At 43.5% G+C, this 21,396-nt stretch overlaps 1 protein-coding gene across 1 annotated transcript in view; it reads right to left on the bottom strand.

Moving 5' to 3' along the window:
• The window catches only part of LOC114563906 (titin-like), a 288,313-nt gene that overhangs the window by 63,004 nt on the left and 203,913 nt on the right, over window positions 1-21,396 (bottom strand). The window contains 18 exon segments of the mRNA XM_028590893.1: window positions 190-465; window positions 1,011-1,257; window positions 2,479-2,642; window positions 3,137-3,442; window positions 4,595-4,879; window positions 5,130-5,450; window positions 5,902-6,099; window positions 6,572-9,343; window positions 10,398-10,691; window positions 11,373-11,672; window positions 12,922-13,203; window positions 13,804-14,112; window positions 14,977-15,279; window positions 16,582-16,693; window positions 17,383-17,570; window positions 18,349-18,630; window positions 19,843-20,145; window positions 20,713-21,015. Of these exon segments, the coding sequence (XP_028446694.1) occupies window positions 190-465; window positions 1,011-1,257; window positions 2,479-2,642; window positions 3,137-3,442; window positions 4,595-4,879; window positions 5,130-5,450; window positions 5,902-6,099; window positions 6,572-9,343; window positions 10,398-10,691; window positions 11,373-11,672; window positions 12,922-13,203; window positions 13,804-14,112; window positions 14,977-15,279; window positions 16,582-16,693; window positions 17,383-17,570; window positions 18,349-18,630; window positions 19,843-20,145; window positions 20,713-21,015 (7,245 nt within the window).

Genomic DNA, 21,396 nt, shown 5'->3' with positions numbered 1-21,396 from the left:
CAAACGTCAGTTTTATTCTATTTTGAACATGTCAGAAATAAAAAGATGAATAAGAACATGTACATTTCAGCACAAGCAAGAAAAACCAACAAAAACTGAATACTCAGCACACATATATTGATCTATCTTAAGTCCACACTAAAATAAAAACTAAATGAAAATTGGAAACGTCTGTAACTTTGCACCAACCTCTGATGATAATCTTGACAGTCTCGACCACCTTTGCGGAGCTGTTCTCGGCCACCAGGCTGTACTCTCCAGTGTCGGTCCTCGACACGTCTTTGATGATCAGGACACACAGGTTTCCGGACTGGTGCACGGCCAGACGGCTGGACGGCACCACCGCGTCCTCGCCGCGCATCCACTTGCAGGTCGGGGCGGGTTTTCCAGAAACCAGAGCCTCCACTCTGAGCTTGGCTCTGGCTCTGGCGCTCACCGTCTCCGGCATGACGATCTTTGGCTCCACTGAGGGGGGCGGACATAAGAATTTGACTCGTTAGACTGGAGAGATTATCTCGGGAAGCTAAAAGCAGCTTTTAGATAATAATTAGTGGTCAGATGTGGTGTTATCCCTGCATCCAGCAGGAATCTAAAGTGCTTCACATCCAGGAACACAAATTAAAAACACAGCATACAGTAAGTTTAGAAAAGGTTACATAACATGTATTAAAAGCTGTTCTAACTAAATAAGTTTTGAGGCTAGATTTAAAAAGATCTATACCTGTAGTAGTGGAAATATCAGGGCATAACTTGTTCCAAAGTTTAGGGGCACACAGTTTGTAGTTGGACCTATATATATAACTGGGCCTTTTAACGAGCCGTCAGGACTTTGTTGTGATGAATAGGGGCTGTGTGCATTTCGCTGTGGATTTAGCGTTTTTATACAGTATGTTCCCTGTACTTGTTTAGCACCTTGGCCTACTTTATAGTGAAAAAAAGACGTGGACATCTCACGTTGTACAATATGGGATCTTTAAATGATCTCCTATTAATGTGAGGTAATAACTTACGGATCTGTTCCTTGACTTCGATTGGCTCGCGGGTCTCGGTGAATGAGCTCTGGCCCATCATGTTCTTGGCCGCCACTCTGAACTTGTACCTCTTGCCCTCCTTCAGGCCGCTGATGCTGATGGACAACCCTTTCACCGTGGTGTAGGCGTTCCACACCTCCTTCTCCGGTTCTGCGTCCTCGTCCTCCTCTTCCACGGGTGGTGGGGGAGGTGGGGGCGGAGGCGGAGCTTCTTCTCCCTCGGGAACCTGCCGCATATTTTAAGGTTAGGGATGAACACTTTTGAAATGTACACAATAAATAAAATGTATATATTATAATAATAAAACTATAATTTATAAAATGGACATTTGGATGGACATGTGTTTTAATCAAAGTTTACTAAATAAACACACAAAACATGTCGATCCTAAAGATTTCTAAATGTAGAAACATGAACAAAATATTTCTCAAAACTCCAGAAGTTATTTGAACTCTGTACACGTTTTAGTTTTTGACATATGCTCATTTTTATGAGCAGAGTGTTAAGGCGTTTTGATGGTTTCATCTGCAATTGAAATGGGGTCATACGGTTTTGGATGTCACGTAACATGATGATGTTATTGCGAGTGTCCAACATGATGATGTGAAAGACAGCAGCCTTAGACTTCTGCTGCAGAAAGAATGAACGCTCTAGCTGATCTGGTTTTTATTTTAGATCCATTTAAACTGGATCATGGAAACAAGGATCTCCTGTGGATGCCGACCTACCTCTAACAGTTAAATTACTAAATTCTGTAAGATCATGTATATTTGTAAAATGGTATTGAGGTGAGGATTGTTCCAGCACATGCATCTTAATTAAATGTACTAGTACAGCCCTGTACAGCAGTGTTTCTCAAATGGGGGTACAGGTAGCCCAAGGGGTACTTTGGAGGACTGCAGGAGGTACGTAATCGCTTTTTTAAAGTTTTTGTCGCTTTTCGTTACTATTTTTGACCTGTTCTTTCCTTCCTTCATTCCTTCCTTCTTTCCTTCCGTCTTCTCTTTTTCTCCAAGTTTGTCTAAGTTTTTGTTGCTTTTTTCAAAAAACAATTCTGCCTTTTTCAAGGTTTGTCTTCCTTCTTTCTACTGTGTTTTTTTTACAAGTCTGTTGCTTTTTATGAAGTTTGTGTCTCTTTTTTCTACGTTTGATACTATTTTCCACCTATTCTTGCATTACTTCCTTCTTTCTACACTCTTCAAGTTTTTGTTGCCTCTTTTCATCAGCATTTTTTCATCAGCATTTAAATGTTTTTCAGTTACATGGCTGTTGTTTAGTAAATCTATTACTATTCAGGGGGTACTTAAACACAATTAAAATGGGGAACATTACTGAAAAAAGTCTGAGAAGCACTGCTGTTTAGTCGCCTTTTTTCAAAACAGAAGACAATTTGAAGATTTTTGAACTCAACAGGTGATGGAAGCAGTCAGAGAAGAATGATACCAACCTCCACAGGTGCTGGAGGCTCTGGAGGAGGTTTCACCTCGATGTACTCAACGACATAACCATCGATCTTGGCACCGCCGTCCCTGGCCGGTTTCACCCAGCCGACAACAGCGCTGTTCTTAGTGATCTCCAGAACCTCGATCTTCTCACAAGGATCAGGCTTGCCTGTAAAGGTTCATCAGACAGGTGGGTTCAAGTGCTACAAACCAATGCCAATGTCAATCCTATTTGTATAGCACCTTTCATTACACGTAAACCCAAAGTGATTTACATTAAAAAACAACATACTCATTTTAACAAAGCATGGGTAGAAATACTTAACAAGAATATCAAAGACCATACAAATTCATGCACGCACGCACGCACACACACACACACTGTAATTAAACTAATGCCTGAGAAATTAAGAAAGTTTTGAGTTTGCTTTTGAAATTGGACACATTTGTGATGGACCTGAGGTCATCAGACGGGAAAAGAAGGGCCTAAAAACCTTTCCTTTTAAGCAAACAATGTCGCAAATTGCTGCTAGTTTGTAGTCTTGTTTACTGGGATTGATCTTAACAATGAAAAGTGCTTTACAAATAAAATGTGCTATTATTATTACTATAAAAAAAGAAAAGAGAAGTGAGCGCTGATGGTGACGGAGAGACGATACGTACTGACGGGATCAGAAGCCAGGTAGGAAGTGGGCGTCACTTTGGGAACTCCGGAGCCGTACTCGTTGACCGCCGTGACTCTGAAGTAGTACTCGGTGCCCGGCGCCAGGCCGCTGACCTTGAAGGGAATCTTATCCGTCTCAACTTCTGCCTTGACCATTGCCCACGTCTTGCGGTCGATCGCGCGCTTCTCGACGATGTAGTGCGTGATCTCGCTGCCACCGTTGTTCTCCGGAGGAGTCCAGGCCAGCATGGCCGACGTCTGCTTGATGTCGGTAGCTTCCAGATTTTCTACAGGTCCCGGGGTGTCTGTCAGGGGAAACACATTATTTAGACAGTTAGTTCAACTTATGGTCAAATGTTTCTCTTTGATTAACAAAATCTCCATTCTCGGTCTAAAGATGTATGCACGTTGCTTTGTAACTATGGATTTGGGGAGTCATTTTTTTAATAATGAAAATCTCAATATTAGTTTGTTTAAAGAATCTGTGTTTGCTAAGGCCAAAGGGGCTGATGATATATGGGCTAAAATTGAGCATTTTTATGATAATATAACCTGATTATGGCACAGAGAATTATGTTGTTTAGAATTTGTCTAAAAGACAGAGACCTCTATGTGTTTTGCCTTTGACTATCGTGAAGGTGTGAAGCACACCGTTAGATGGCCTACATGACCTGTATAAGGTCAGATCCTTGAAGAAGGCCAGAGCAATCCTGGCTGATTCAAGTCATCCCTTGTGGGGTGAATTTATGCTGCTACCCTTCGGGCCTAGATATAGTCTGCCGCGATGCAGAACAAATAGATTTAAAAGGTCATTCATCACGGCTGTTATCCCCATTGTTAATACTATCCTGTGAATTCAAATTTAAATTATCTTGTACTGTGGTTGTGTTTATTTGTTGTTGTTTGGTATATATATTTGTTACTGCTGGCTGTAATCCAGAATTGCCCATCAGGGATAATAAAGTCACCTTGTCCTTGACCTTGACCATGACTGTTGAAACTGGACAATATTTTAATGTAGAAAAAGCTGTAAAAAAGTAAAAAAGCTGGTCTGTCCGATATGTTGGTGAAATGATACAGAAAATTTGTTCCATTTTGTTTTCTACTGTATTTGTTTAGCAAGATAAAACAGATATTGATTTTGTAAATCTGGATGGTCTGTTAAATAGCGGTGTCTTGTAATCCCACGTGAGATGAGCCAAATGTTTGGCATGACACAGAAATAAAACAAAACTAAAAACTAAAACTGTATGCATGATAAAAAGAAAACCAGGCATTAATAAAGTCAATTTCAGAGAGAAAAAAGTGGAAAATTTATGAAAATTGAAAAATGCAAATTTGATTTTGTATGAGGGGTGCACATGCAATAGGGGTATGGTTTTAAATCCTTAAATTGTGTAAAATGTTTGTTTGTTTTGATATTATGTATGTAATTAAAGGTGAAAGCCAGGACTTACCCAGAACTTTAACAGCAACAAACACGGCCTTCTCTCCGGCGGTGCTGCGCAGCGTCAGGCAGTATTTGCCTGAGTCGTAGCGGGTGCTGTCGGGGATCACCAGGAAGGTCATAGTGTCAATGATGTCGACTTTTCCCTTCCGGACCACGTTGTCGACGCCCATCCTCCTCCAGGTGACGGTGGGAGGCGGTCTGCCTCTGATGGTGGCCCACAGTCTGATGGGACAGCCGGCTCTCACCGTCAGGCCCTGCTTCAAGCTGGCGTCCAAATCGATCTCTGGCGACTCTGTCCAAAGCAACAAACAGTGCAGCAGTCAGTTTCATGTTGCAAGTTGTGACGGCTTTTGTGTCAGCCAACACAAAGGATATGTTAAACAAATTGCACATACAACCTTAAATGAAAATGTTGCGTTTGAATTAAAGCAGGAACCATAGTAGCACAAAGGTTTTCTTATAGTTAGGCGTTGGCATACCTGCTCCTGTTAGGTTCTGACACTATAAATACAATTTAATTGAAAACTCAGTGTAGTCCTCACCTTTGATCTCCTTGGGGATCACAGGAGCCCCCAGGTCACAGGGCAGACTCATGCCCACCTGGTTCTGAGCCGACACTCTAAATTCATACAAAAGCTTGCTGTCCAGACTCGAGACTGTGAACTCGCACACGACCAGCTGAGCCGCTACGTTGCATCTCTTCCAACCATCGTCTCCTTTCTTGGCACTTCCCTGTACCCTCATCTCCACAACGTAGCCGATGAGGGGAGCTCCACCGTCGGACACGGGCTTGGTCCAGCCCAGGGTGACGCTGGACAAGGTGCTGTCCAGGACTTTCATGTTGGTAGGAGGTGCAGGAGGCTCTGTAAGAACATTTAAGGATGTAAGTAAGTAAATTGTATTTCTAGAGCACATTGAAACACAGCTTAATCTGACTAAAGTGATGTACAATAAAAGCACAAAAGAACATTGAAATGTAAAAAGTAGAAAGAAAACACAAAAAGAATATCCCAATGACAGCGACAACAAGCAGCGATTCACAAATACAGAATTATAGACACGATAGATTAGTCTGTTAAAAATGTGTCTTATTTTAAGACAAAAATGTGACAAAAATGTGTCTTATTTTAGGAAGATATAGCTGTGAATCATCAGCATAGAAATGACAGGAGATGTATTTTCTAATAGTGTTTTCAAGAGGGAGCATGTGTGATGATGAAGCCATGGATTTTGTCTAAAACAGTCCCAGCATGAGCTACATTTGTTAACAAACACATGATGAATACAATGAAAACATTATTATAAGTTACATACCAACGGTGTCCTTGGCAGTAATGGCACGTGAAGGCTTGCTTGGACTGCCAATGCCAATTTCATTGACTGCCTTGACTCTGTACTGGTAGTCGTGGAGGGGCAGGAGTCCAGTAACTGTGAAACGAGTTGTAGGGACTGGATCCTTGTTGACAGGAGACCACCTAACGCCGTGCTCTTCAATCTTCTCCAATAGATAACCTGTGTCGAGAGTCAATATAGAATTTACACAAAATGAATGCCTAGATGTTCCCCCTTTGTGTTAAATATAATAAAGACATAGGACCCTACTACCACTGTATTTGGCAATGTCCTTCAATAGCCAGATTTTGGAAAAATGTCACAAATTTTTCACAAAACAATTACATTGGACTCTGAAAAATTTAAAGTTTTTCCCATGGAACATGCAGCGCTATTTTAGAAGGTAATAACAGTGTTATTTATAATAAATGGCAACCATTTTTTTATTGTCTTTGTCTTTACAAATAAGTCATAGATTGTTGGACCTCTTCTACCTTACATGACTCTAATGCAAACAACGTTTAAAATGTGATCCAAATGTGTGTTGTTACCCATGTACATTATTACTCTGTTGTCATTTGGCAAGATCTGAGTTGTCTGGTTCCTGTTTGTTAATGTAAAAATGATTAAACTATTATTAAAAATAGATAACCTGTGATAGGCTTTCCGCCATCTTTCTCTGGCTCGAACCACTCCACAGTCATCTCCTCCTTGCCGATCTTGGTGACCTCTGGTGCCTCAGGAGCGCCGGGTACACTGAACTGGGTGCCGGCAACAATGGATTCGCTCTCCACCGCAGGGCCAGGACCCATCTTATTTTCAGCACGAACTCTGAAGATATACTCGTTGCCCTCGATGAGACGGGTGACGTTAGCTTTGTTGGTGATGACAGCGTTTGTGTGGACTGACCAGACTCCCCTCTTGGTATCACTTTTCTCAATAATGTAGTTGTAGATATCACAGCCACCATCGTCCTCTGGGACTTCCCAGGCCAAATGGCACCTGTCTGTGGTGATACCAGACACTTTGAGATCCCTGATGGGGCCGGGTCGATCCAGTACATTCACCTTTGCACGAGCAGTGCCGGTTCCAGCGCTATTGGAAGCCGTAACAACGTATACCCCGCTGTCAGTACGCCTTGCTCCGGTAATCAGCAGCTTCGAGAAGTCAGCACCAGTTTCGACTTGATGCCTGGGGCCTTTCCTTATCTCCTTTTCGCTCTCATCTTTGGTCCATTTGACATCAGGCTGTGGTTTGCCCTTCACTGTTGCCTCGATGGGAATGGAGTCTCCTGCCTTGACGACAAGCGTTCCATCCAGTTGAATCTTGATTTCAGGCTCCACGAGCTGTTCCTTGACCAAAACTTCAGCTGTGGTCACCCAGTTGCTCTCGCCTCCCTCATTCTTAGTCTGAACTCTGAACTGGTAGATCTGGTTTTCGATGCACCTGTCAGCCATGAAGTAAGTCTCCTTGATAGCCCCCTTGTGAAGCCTCTCCCACTCCTCTGCCTCCTTTGGCTTCTTCTCAACATGGTAACTCAGGTTACGGCTGCCACCATCATAATCTGGCTTCTTCCACTTGAGGAAGCAGAAGGTCTTGCCGATCTCAGAGATTTGGAAGTCATTGGGTTCACCAGGCTTGTCAATAGAATCAACAGCAAGAACAGGTGATTTGGTCTCAGTGGTCGGACCAGCACCAATCTTGTTCTCTGCGCTGACACGGAAGAAGTACTCGCAGCCCTCAGTAAGAGGGACTTTCATCAGGCGCTTGGTGCAGTCATTGGCTACGACAGTCCATGTTCTCTGGCTGGGCTGACGGCACTCAACAATGTACTGATTGATCTCGGTGCCTCCGTTGTCCTCAGGGTTCTCCCAGGAAACCACGCAGGATTTCTTGGTCACATAACCCACTTTCAAGTTCTGGCAAGCTCCTGGTATGTCCAAGACATTGACGATAATTGTCGCCTGAGCCTGTCCGCTACTGTTCTTGGCCAGAATGGCATATTTACCGTAGTCTGACCTGACTGCGTCATTGATGACGAGTTCACACAGAGGGTAGTTGTTGTTCATCTCAATGCGCTTCTCCCGGGTTACGGCTCTGGCATCCTTGGTCCATGTGATCTCTGGGTCTGGTCTGCCCTTCACTTTAGTGATTAAACTGATGATCTGACCTGCCCTAACCGTCAGAGAGTCGCGGCAGGAAACGTCAACAACAACTTCAGGGGGCACCAGGATGTCCTTTGCGAGGACCGCCTGAGACAGCTCCCTGGGTTCACTGTCTCCGACAATGTTGGATGCTCTGACGTGAATTCTGTACTCCATTCCTTCAATGAGGCCTGGCACTCTGTAGGCACACATCGTGATGAGTTCCTTGTTAATTCTGTCCCACTTGGCGGATCCTGACTTCTGAATCTCAACCACATAGCCCAGAACTGGACTGCCTCCGTCTCTTGTGGGCTTTGTCCAGCAGATGTCGGCGTAGGACTTGCTCCAGTCCTTGAGTTTAAGATTGCCAGGTGGTCCGGGTCTGGTGATGGCACGAGTAGCCTTGATGGGGTCAGAGGTGAGAGAAGGCTCGCTGATACCAGCAACGTTCTCAGCAAACACTCTGAACTCGTAGCTATTGCCTTCAAACAGGCCCGAGACTCTGTATCTGAGGTCCAGTACGGGAGTTTTGTTGACACGGATCCACTTTCCGGTCATTTCTCTGCGTTCAATCACATATCCACTGATGGGACTGCCTCCATCGTAGTCAGGCAGGGTCCATTCCACTGTCACAGCGTTCTCCGTGATATCAGAGCACTCTGGCAGGCCAGGTGGACCAGGAGGGTTAAACATGTGCTTTGCAATAGTTGGAGGACTCTCAAGCCCTGCACCGAGGCCAATTCTGTTCTCTGCACGGACACGGACAATGTACTCACGTCCCTTCTCCAGCCTGGACACTTTGGCCTTGGTGCTCATGCCGCTGGAGCTAACAACTGACCAGGGCTCCCATGGCTTCTTCACATCCTTCTTTTCCACGACGTAGTTGTTGATAGGCGTTCCGCCATCGTCCTTGGGCGCCCTCCATTGGATCATCATGTAATCAGGCGTGACCTCCAAGATATTGACAGGTCCGATCGGTGGACCGGGAAGATCCAGCACTGTGACGTGCAGCGCAACGCTCTTGCTGCCAGTAGGATTGGCCACATGGAGGATGTACTCTCCGGTGTCTCCTCTCTGGGACTCAGGGATACTGAGGACGGTGGAGTCTCCAGCAGTCTCAATCTTAAAGCGGCCCTCAGATGCAATTTCATTGCCATCGGACGTCCATTTGGCAGTGGGCATGGGGATTCCTGTCATCTTGGCTGGAAGGACAATAGGAGTGCCAGCTCTGACAACAAGACCCTCGATAAGCTTCACATCAACTTCAATCGTTGGTGGCTCTGGAAGAAAACAAAACATAACACAGAACAATATTAGGATGTTTCCAGGCCGGTAAATGAGAACAGAATTTCCAATGTTCATAGTTCCTTGAAAAAGAACCCTTCCTCTTGAAAAGATTAAGCAATTAGTTATCAACTATTCTGTGATGTCAGCTTCTTGTGAAATTTTTTCTTGTTTCTTCACTCCTCTGTGACAGTAAACTGAATAGCTTTGGAAAACACTGACATTAACTGAATAATCAATTATCAAAATAGGTAGTGATTAATTTAATAGTTGAAAACTTATCAATTAATCTTTGCAGCTCTAGTTTAATATGCTGCCTGGAGAATGCCCCTGGCAGGTTTTTAGGCAATTCTCCTTCACATTTCCTTGCAAATTATTCATTGTATCTTTTTAATTTTTTGACTAGGAGAAAGCAAAATGCTTTTTGGGTCCTACCCTTTTTTGAAATATCCATACTATTCAATCTCAAAAACAACATTTATAAAAGTGATTTCAGTCTAATGTTTCTTAATATGCAACCATACAACCCTAAAACATCATCAAAATTCAAAAACATTTGCCGATCAATCAATCGGTCAAGTTACTATCCCATCATTTGTTGAAGAAGTCCCGCACACTGTGCATTACGCATGCAGATACTTTATTTCAACTCACCTGAGGAAGGTCTGTGTGACCGAAACGTTGTGAAATAAAGTATTTCCATGCATAATGGACAGTGTGAAGGACTTCTTCAACAAGTTTTACCGGTAACCTTTGCCTATTTTCCAATGCACCTGCCCCAGAAGAGAGGTGTGCAAAAGCGCTTTTTTTAAATCGAGTACTATCCCATCATTGCCTTCCTTAAATAACTGTTTCATATACTATCCCAAAACTTCTGTCCATGCACTACATTTATCAAGCACTATTATATTCTATGTAAATCACAACAAAACTGAAGCAAGTTAATACAAAATAATACACTACCAGTCAATAATGTGAACATCTCTATTTGTGTGTAAATAAAGAAACAAAACGAATAAGAAAACACTAAATAATAATCCTGTTTCTTACGTGTCTTTTCCTGGCAGGTGATGGGGACGCTGGTGTCAGGGCTGCTCACACCGATGGCGTTCTGAGATTTGACCCTGAAGCGGTAGGTCTTGCCCTCCACCAGACCGGTGACGTGGGCGTGCTCGTTGCTGACGGTCTTGAAGGTGACCCAGTCGGTCTGCCCCTCTTCCTGGTGCTCCACGATGAAGCCGGTGATTTCACTTCCGCCGGTGCGGTCGGGCCAGTCCCACGCCAACCACACTTCTGTCTTCTCTGCATCAGTGTGGTGCAGGTTTTTGGGCGGGCCAGGAGGATCTGAAAGACGTCAAGAATAGTACAATTTATTCGTAAAACAGCCTCAAGACCACATGAGTCCTTATATTAAAGGGCCTTTAAGATCCACGGCAAAAAACACACACAATATCACCATCTCCCTACACTGGAAAGCACTTTGGGTCAATTTCTGTTGTTTTAAATGTGCTGTATGAATAAAAATGACTTGACCTCTTTCCTTCAAGCAATTTGCAAGTTAAATAAATAAAAACAATAAGCAGTTATTTTACTTTTTTACTAATTAATCTTGATTGTATCTTCACATTCTCTGCTCTATGTTCTAAGTCAATGTGTGTGTTGTTTGCACTTCTAATTATGTAGTATGTACTTACAATGATGATTCTGAATCTACTTGCTAAGTGCTTAGAGCGACATTGTGTAAGAATTTCTCCCATTTGGCAGTGAAATTGTATATGACAACCAACTGAATATTACTTTCTAGCCCTTCCTCCTACGGTGGCCGAACCCGAAATTAGCTCTTAGTATCTCCATTGTTTACACACAGCGGTTCTAGCCACTCCAATGTTAACTTTGGTCTTGTCGCGTTGTCGGTTTAATTCTTGTAGGTTTAAACACTCTTGTGAATGACTCTATGGATAGCCAATAAGACTGCAGCTTAAAAGTAAAATTAGACAACATGAGATAATTATGACTTTCACATACAGAGAGGATCGAGAGCCTTGATTGGTTGCTTCGTCCCCACGTAGTCGCTCCTGCCAAACTGGTTTTCAGCCGCCACCCTGAACATGTACTGGATTCCTTCCATCAGGTACATGGCCATCAGACTTGGCTTCTTATTGGCTGCAGAGACGGGCACCCAGTGGTCGGCGGCCACATCTTTCTTCTCCACGACGTAGTGGGAGATGACGGCGCCGCCGTTGTCCTCGGGAACCTTCCACGTCAGGTAGGCCGACTCACTGGTCACCTCCGAGATCACCAGGTCTCTGGGAGGAGAAGGCTTGTCTGGGGGAAGCAATAATGGGTGACTGTATTTAATATAACATATTTTAAATTTAAATATCATCTTAAAGGGCAACTTTGTTTTTTTTTCAACCTGGACCCTACTTTCCCATGTTTTTGTGTTTAAGTGAAATTGAAATTGGTCTAGTATTAAGAAAGACGAAACATTTACTCCATCACCAAACTCCACCAGACTCCATGTAAATAATCAGTACTTTTATCGTCGTAAAACACAAATTGGACAGAAACTAAATAAAACTACCAAAAGCCGTCTTGGTTCATCTTTTTACTGTTCCAACAATCACCACTCTGGTTTGGTTGAAATAAACCCTTAATTCACCCATTTACATGTGGAGATATGCTGGCTCTATACACGCTAAAAGTCCTGATTATTTACATGGAGTCTGGTGGAAATATGCTGGCTCTATACATGCTAAAAGTCCTGATTATTTACATGGAGTCTGGTGGAAATATGCTGGCTCTATACACGCTAAAAGTCCTGATTATTTACATGGAGTCTGGTGGACATATGCTGGCTCTATACACGCTAAAAGTCCTGATTATTTACATGGAGTCTGGTGGAAATATGCTGGCTCTATACACGCTAAAAGTCCTGATTATTTACATGGAGTCTGGTGGAGATATGCTGGCTCTATACACGCTAAAAAGTCCTGATTATTTACATGGAGTCTGGTGGAGATATGCTGGCTCTATACACACTAAAAGTCCTGATTATTTACATGGAGTCTGGTGGAGATATGCTGGCTCTATACACGCTAAAAGTCCTGATTATTTACATGGAGTCTGGTGGAGATATGCTGGCTCTATACACGCTAAAAGTCCTGATTATTTACATGGAGTCTGGTGGAGATATGCTGGCTCTATACACGCTAAAAGTCCTGATTATTTACATGGAGTCTGGTGGAGATATGCTGGCTCTATACACACTAAAAGTCCTGATTATTTACATGGAGTCTGGTGGAGTTTGGTGATGGTGATTTCGGGGCTGTTTCATGTTAAACTAAAAGGATCTTACTCTTTAACTAAAAGGTCTATCTCTGTAGGGATCCATCCCATAATGTTGTCAGACCCTTAGAATAATAACCTGAGTCTGTCAGCAGCAACAACAGAACTTTTACTGGACTCTAACTGACGGTAAACATTTGTCCTACAGGTTTACCCTTTAACAAATTGTTTCTTTGGTTCAAGACTTATCAAATCTCATGTTTGTGTCGGTGGACGCTTCCCTTACTCAGCACGAGCACGGCAACAGTTGCTGATTTCTTTCCCGCGGCGTTCTCCACAGTGATGGTGTAGTTGCCGGAGTCTGTCCGGGCGCTCTTGGGGATGAAGACTTTGCTGCCGCTGGCGGTGACAGCGACAGTGATGTGAGAAGGAACGTCGCCGTCATTCTTCTTCCAGCTGACGGTGGGCGTCGGTACGCCCTTGATGGTGGCGCTCAGCGTGATGTCAGTGCCCAGCATGGCCAGGTGGTCACGGGCCATGTTGGCGTCCAGCAGCAACTCGGGCTCCTCTGTGGAGGGAAACGGCAATCAGTTCACTGTCAATGTCAATAGAAGTTTTAACCTTTCATTACGTGTAAACCTAAAGTGCTTTACGTAAAAAACAGCAAACACATTTAAACAAATCATGAATAGAAATAAGAATACACAACAAGTCAATCAACAGAACATACTAATGCGTCCACACACACACACAAACACACAGACAAACACACACACACACACACACACACACACACACACACACACACACACACACACACACACACACACACACACACACACACACACACACACACACAGCCTGGAGATACCAGGTTTAATTTATCCGTCCCCACACCATGTCTTTGTTCAGTTTCATGCTCTAACAAGATACATTATCACGTTATAACTTGTAAAGTGTCACGTAAAGAAAAATAGAACATTGGTAATGATAAATAGTAATGCTATTGTAATAACAAGAAACAGTTTTTCTTATAACTTTAAAATATCTTGTAGAAACATAAAAAACCATCTTGTTGTTACAATAAACTTTTTCACGTAACAATGTGATACGTTTTTCTTTTTCCGTACATAATAAACCAAAGAGGAGTTCTAGATGAAGCCCTTACCCAGTCTGTCGTGGACTTTGATAGTCTTTTTGACGTATGAAGGGTCAGATTTGCCAGCGGCGTTGACGGTAAAGATCCTGAAGTTGTATTCCTGTCCATCGGCCAAGCCCGTCACCACGTAGTGCAAGTCGGGGCACTGCTCCGGCGTCTCGTTGGCCTGCATCCACTCCACGGCGCCGGGCTTCTGGTACTCCACCAGGTAGCCGAAGATACGGCCCTTCCCGTCGTGGCGGGGCAGCTTCCACTTCAGGCTGACGGTGTCTTTGGTCTTATCGTAGGCCTCGGGGGTCACTGGGGGGCTCGGAGGCACTGGGACGGGAAAATATTAAAGACTGTAAATTATCTGGGCAAAAAAATTTAACTGTGGAACCCTGTGTTAACTTTCAATCAATCAATCAGACTCTGTCTTATATAGCACGTTTTGATATGCCAATGTAGCACAAAGTATTATTTGACCCGTTTTAAAAAAAATTCTAAAACCCGAAAATTTTGGGTTTCTTTCCACCACATTGTCAAAAACTATTTAAAATAACGCGGATGTTTTCCGTAATAAATGATCAGTTCACTACTTTCATTGAATTTAGGTTTATTATTCAATTTTATAGCAAAAAAAAAATGACAAAAAGATTGTAAAAAGTGGGAAAAAAAGAATGAAAACATCGGAAAAAGTGTCAACCAATTGTAGTTTTAAATTTTGACCGAGAAAAACTAAAAGTTGCAGGTCGACGGGAAGATACAATACACTGCCCATTGTGTTATGTGTGTATATCTCTGGTGTATGTGTGGGGGAGACACACACCAGAGATATACATACATAACACAATACCTCAAACATATTATAAGAAACAGAAAAAATACGAATAAGACTATATACAATAGTAATAATATCTACACTATAAACACCTATATTATATACAGGTCAAATAAATATATATATTATATATATATACAGATGAGATAAAGTGTAGATGAATAAATAGAGTATTATATGGAAGGCCACGTGGGCCAAATATACCAGCATTTGGCATCTGGTAGATGGTCCAAATTTTAACCCTGCTTAGAAAATATTAAAACACTATATATATATATATATATATATATATATATATATATATATATATATATATATATATATATATATTATATGAATGTGTGAATGTGTTTGCGACTGACCGATGGGATCCTTGGCGAGGATGGGTGCGGAGGGTTCGCTGGGGTCTCCGGTTCCCAGCTCGTTCTCGGCCATCACCCTGAACTGGTACTCGCAGCCCTCCACCAGGTCCTGGATGCGGTACTGCGTGGCCGGGTACAGCGGGTCTCTGGTGGCCCGGGACCACCGCTTGGCCTTGGGCTCCTTCTTCTCCAGGATGTAGTTGGTGATGGGCTTCCCGCCGTCGCGCGGCCGGTTCCACAGAACCAGAGCGTTGGTGGCATACACCTCCCGCACCGTTGGCATCTCGGGGGCCTCGGGGACTCCTGGGGGGGCAGAGAAAAACTGGGTTATCACTGATCTTTTAGGGTCCTTTTCCAATGCACAAAGACTATTTAACTGAAAATATCTTGTTATAACGAGAACTTATCTTGTGGATATTATCTTCTCCTGTAACATGACTGACTTTACTCATCATTATTTTACCGATCACCCTTTGAACTGTGATCTATGATTTGCAAATTATTTTCATTATGTTTATGTGTATTTATTGTAATTGTATGTTATTTCACTTTTAGTTTTCTTTAGGAAGCAGAAGAAACTAAGTTATCACAGATCTTTTAGGGTCCTTTTACAATACTGAGGGAATACTTAACTCAAAATATCTTGTTAAAATGTATAAATATATTTGTTTTAATTCTAAATAATTAAAGTTTCTTTTCCAATACCTTCCTGTTAGAACCCTCCCGTACAGACAGATTAACATCTCTAAGGAACAGCTGGATCTATTCTCATCTCCTTTGTCTACAATGCATCTTTGATGCTTTCATTTGTCTACAAAGGTATTGAACAGTAGGGTTGGGTACTAAACCCGGTGCTAATACGGCACCGGTGCCGTAACGACCGTTATCTACCAGACCGAATAGTAACACAGATTTCGGTGCCTCATTTCGGTGCCACTGATATGCCTGCGCTTCTCTCTGATGCTCCCAAACGGACGTTAGAGGCAACAAAAGCATCGCTGCATGAGAACACTACTAGTTAACACTACACTCAACAACAGGTAACGTTAGCCTACCGTTAGCTAGCAACTGGAGTAAACAGGGTTAAAATGCTGACAGCTAACGTTAAACAGTGTAAAGTGTGTCTGTATTTCACTGGAGAGGATTCTAACAGCGGGACGTGACAATCTGCAGCTGCCGTTGTCTGAAAAACAACTGAAACCGGTGCATTCAAAGTTATTGCAAAATACCCTTTTCCCATCTGGTGGTTGTTTTTGTCATTCCAACAGCAATTTACTGGTGAAATAAGTCATTGTTATAAGTTATTACATTATTATTAAATCATTTAATTGTGTCCATATGGCCTTAGAAATAAACAAGCCATTCTTTAATGTCGCTTACTGTTGTTTAGTACCCTTCTTTTTTTCTGTTTTGTAACTTTCTTAAAAAGTACTGGTTCAGCCATCGTTTAGGCACCGGCACCGTTTTGCTCAAGTATTGCTTTAGTACCAGTGTTGGATAAAACCCAAACCATACCCAACCCTAGGGAACAGTATTCAGTTGAATGTCCTGAAACTAGATAGAAGTGAAAGATGAACAAAGGAAATGTGCGTGAGAAGAACGTACTGAAGATGTCTTTGGCTTTCATCTCCTCCGACTCCAGCGGGTCGCTGATGCCGTACATGTTCTCAGCACAGATCCTCATGATGTACTCCTTGCCCTCCGTTAGCTTGGGGATCTGAGGGAGACAAACTACATGTCAACACCTGAACCACTGGGAAAAACAGCTCTTCTATGGCTCAATGGTGTTTTAAGCCCCCAACATCGACTTCAAAGCACCTAATCCTAACCACTGCCTAATCCTAGTGTCTTCCAGGCAGCGCTGCCTGGTAGACGACGTTGGGGGCTTAAAACACCAAAGAGCTCTTTTTTCTCGTCAACAGAGCAACTTTTTGTTTTTCTGGGTCAAAATGTTTTTCAACATTCTTTTATTATATTTTCTTATATATATATATATATATAAAACAAAAAAATCTTCAAATGCTATAAAATTGAATTAAACACCAAAATTCAAGTAGTGAACTGCTCATTTATTTAACTTGTGAAGAGTAACAGTTGTACGGAACCATCTACGTTTTTTTGTGTGTGTAATTTGTGTTCCCTTGTTGGTTCAGTGGGTAGAGCAGGCGCACATATACTTCAAGTCTAATGCCTCGACGCAGAAGTCCAGGGTTCGACTCCGACCTGTGATGATTTCCTGCATGTCTTCTCTCTCTCTCCCCTTTCTCACATAGCTGTACTGTCATTATTAAAAGCGGAAAAGCCCCAAAAATAATCTTTAAAAAAGAGAAAATGTGTCAGATTTGACAACCGGAGGGTTAACCCGACAGCCGAGTGGAGTTGGGGAGTTTTTGGTCGTGGACCCACCTTGCAGACGGTCTTGGTGGTGGCGGACGTGACCATGGTCCAGGTGTCTCTGTTGGTGTCTCTCTTCTCGATGATGTAGTTGGAGACGGGGATGCCGCCGCTGTCCAGCGGAGGTTTCCACGAGATCACCATGAACTCCCGGTGCACCTCCTCAAACACCACGGGGCCGACTGGAGGAGTGGGGCGGTCTGCAGGGAACAAAGGAACCAAATAAGGAATCTGGGATGGTGTGACTATTATTGCCACTGTTCATCACACCCCCAACCAGCACCGTCAGACACCGCCCACCAGGAGCCTGGGTCTGTCCCAGGTTTCTCCCTAAAAGGGAGTTTTTCTCACCACCCGAGGTTTCTCCCTTTTCCTCGCCACATAAATGCTTGCTTTTGGGGGAATTACTGGAATTGTTTGGTCTTTGTAAACGTCTCCTTCCAGGCAGCGCCGCCACCGTTGACTTCAAGCCACCTAACCCTAACCTACCTACCTACCTACCTACCTACCCACCCATCCATCTCTCTCTCTCTATCTATCTACTTATCTATCTATCTTTCTACCTACCTATCTACCTACCCACCTGCCTACCTACCTATCTACCTACCTACTATCTACCTACCTATCTATCTATCTACCTATCTCTCTATCTATCTCTCTATCTATCCATCTATCATCTACTTATTTATCTATTTACCTATCTATCTATCTACCTATCTATCTCTCTATCTATCTATCTACCTATCTATCTCTCTATCTCTCTATCTATCTATCTATCTCTCTATCTATCTATCTATCTCTCTATCTATCTACCTACCTATCTCTCTATCTATCTATCTATATATCTATCTATCTCTCTATCTATCTATCTATCTATCCATCTATCTATCTCTGTATCAATCTATCTATCTATCCATCTATCTATCTCTGTATCAATCTATCTATCTATCTATCTATCTATCTAAAGCACGGACGTACCAACGACGGTGATGTTGCAGACTCCCTTCCTGGAGCCGGTGCTGTTCTCCACCAGCACCACGTATCTGCCGCTGTGGTGGCGCTGCGCCTTCATCAGGCCCAGCGACATGGTGGTCAGCGTGTTCTTGAACATCACGTGTTTGCCGGCCTTCAGCTCCTCGTCGTCCTGGTACCACATGATGGACGGAGAGGGTTTGCCGGTGTAGCGGCCCTGCAGCAGGCAGCTCTCGCCCACGCGGATGATGATCTTATCGCGGAAGTCCAGCTCGATGGTCGGTGGCTCTGTGGGAACGCAGGAGGACCACAAAGTCAGATAGAGTCACACAATGCAGAGTCTCCTGGCGCTCCTATTTCCAATTAATCAACATTTGTTTATTGAAAACATATACATTATGCAGTTATCTTGAGAACGCCTGGGAGAAGAGAAAAAAAGCTCTTTACCAAGATGATTTGGAGATAGATGTTTGTATGTTTGTGTTGGTCTTTTTTCATATTATTCCTGTATTTCTTCACATATTTTATATGTATATGCAAGACCGGAGGATGTTTGTGAAAATAGGCTAGTGGTGTCTTGTAATCCCGTATGGGATAGGCCAAATGTTTGGCATGACAGAAATTAAATGAAATTAAAACTATATCGCCCTTTACAGCAACCGGCACATATCCAAAGGACCAAAAACATACCACAGTCAAATCAGAAAAGGTTATGTAACAGCAGAACAAAGAAATTTCACAGCGCAGCCATGTATTAAAAGCCTTTCTAACTAAATGACTTTGGATTTTTAATTTAAAACAAGGTACGTCTGTTGTAGTGTGGATGTCAGGGGGCGCGATCACCCCACAGTTTGTACCTTGACCTCCTAAAAAAGTTTGATTGGGTGACCTGTAAAGTTACCGTAAATGACGGCGCTGTAGCGCAAATGGCCACTATTAATTATGCTAGTGTAGTTTAGATATATGTCTATAGCTTCTAAAAAAAAATAAACTAGACTAGAAATCTAGACCACCCTAGTGGCAGCAAATGTAATCCCCGCCAGGGTCACTCAGAGCAACTCTCCATTGGCTTGGAAAAAACAAATTCTGGTCAGGCCAATCACATGGTGTATAGAGTCGGTGGGCGGGGCTTAATATAATGACGGCAGAGTTGCGACGGTTCCGCGTGAATTCCCTGCTACTTGAAAACAAAGAAGATGGCTGCTGCTGCTGCTGGTGAACAGAAGTCTTCTGGAAGACTTGGAGTTCAGCTTTTCTTTGAGAAAAGAACAAAGAACGGCACTGAAGTCATTCTTAAAAAAAGGAAGTTTAATCTATCCACTAGTGTTGCTCTGATTGATTGTAGCGCTATCCTATTGGTGCAGAGGGAATCTGAAAGACAACCGTTTGTCCCGCGCATCGGATTGAGCCCTGACCAATGGGGAGTTCCCAGACCCAACATCTGGATGTGGGGCTGTCTTGTCTAAAAACGGACTCAAAGATAAGACAGCTGTTTCTCACCCAGTTCGTCCTTGCAGGTGATTGGTTTGGTGCAGAAGGACGGCTTGCTGGGTCCGACCTCGTTTACGGCGATGACTCTGAACTCGTAGGTGTCTCCCTCCCTCAGGCCGTCCACCGTGTACTTCCTCTCCATCAGTGTCTCCTTCGTCACGCGGTTGAACTTGTCTTTGCCGATCATACGCGTCTCCAGGATGTACATGGTGATCTCTGAGCCGCCGTCGAACTTGGGCGCCTTCCAGGTGACGCCGATCAGATCCTTGGTTACCTTGGTAATCTCGAGTTCCTCTGGGCGGTCTGGCACACCTGAGGGGACACAAACACACAGATGCTTCTTTATATCTGAAGACGGCAACTCGTCAAAGTACATTTACTGCAGTTTAGACATTTATGACCCTATTTTACCGATCCGAGCGCACGGTGTGAAGCGCCTGGTGCTTCGCACTTCTGCTAGTCTGACGGCGGTAAAAAGGTGTGTGTTTGTTTGTGTGTGTGTGTGTGTGTGTGTGTGCTGCTGTGCGTCCCTGTGTGTGTAACAAGCATAGTGTGCGCGCACTGTGCATGAGCCTAGGAGCATTTTAGTAATGCTCTGTTAAAATAACAATGAAATGCTGCGTTATTGACTTTAGACCAGGTTTGTGTTGAAATGCACCTGAACACACCTCCCTGTAAGACCAGAACGCCCGAAATGCACCTGAACACACCTCCCTGTAAGACCATGGGCCACAGATGGGTTCAGGTGCATTTGCTATTTAAACAACGCAGCGTTGGACGGGAAACTGACAACTGGGTCGGTCTTAAACTAGCAAAGACACTTGGGTCGGGCTTTGCGCTGCGCCGGGTGCAGGATAGGACCCTTAAAACTAAACTCACTCATTGGTTCCTTGATGATGATCTCAGCTGCGGTCGCTATGAAGGGTCCGACGCCAATGGCGTTCTCCGCCGCCACTCTGAAGAAGTAGGCCTTCCCGGTGGTGAGGCCGTGCGCCACGGCGTTCTGCCTGCTGGCGGTGAAGGACAGCGAGGTCCAGGCTTTACGCTCCGCCTCGCGCTTCTCAATCACGTAGTGACTGATGGGGGAGCCGCCGTCGTTCTCCGGGAAGAACCAGTTCAGCTTGCAGGAGTCGATGGTCAGGTTCTCCGCCGTCAGGGGGATGCCCACGGGCCCGGGCACGTCTGAGGGGAAACAGAACATCACATGACCCAAGTCCAAACAAAATGAGGTCATTAATATCTGACAAAAACTAGAAATACATAAATTCATTCAAATTAAATTCTAACTACTTTCATTTTATTTTATTTCTAGTTATTTATGTATTGGTACAAATTGTTGCAAGCGAGCATGCGTGTGTGTCTGTGTGTGTGTTTGTGTTCGTGTGTCTGTGTTTGTGTGTGTGTGTATGTGTGTCTGTGTGTGTGTGTGTGTGTGTGTGTGTGTGTGAGATAGTGTGAGAGTTTGTTTGTGTGTTTGTATGTGTGTGTGTTTGTGTGTGTGTCTGTGTGAGTGAGCGAGAGTGTGTGTGCATGTTAAAATAAATTATAAAAAGTTGAAAAAAG

This window comes from Perca flavescens, chromosome 11 (genome assembly GCF_004354835.1).
Source record: "Perca flavescens isolate YP-PL-M2 chromosome 11, PFLA_1.0, whole genome shotgun sequence".
NCBI lineage: Eukaryota > Metazoa > Chordata > Actinopteri > Perciformes > Percidae > Perca > Perca flavescens.
Note: the sequence above shows the minus strand (reverse complement) of the source record. Positions and strands in the feature narration are given on the sequence as shown.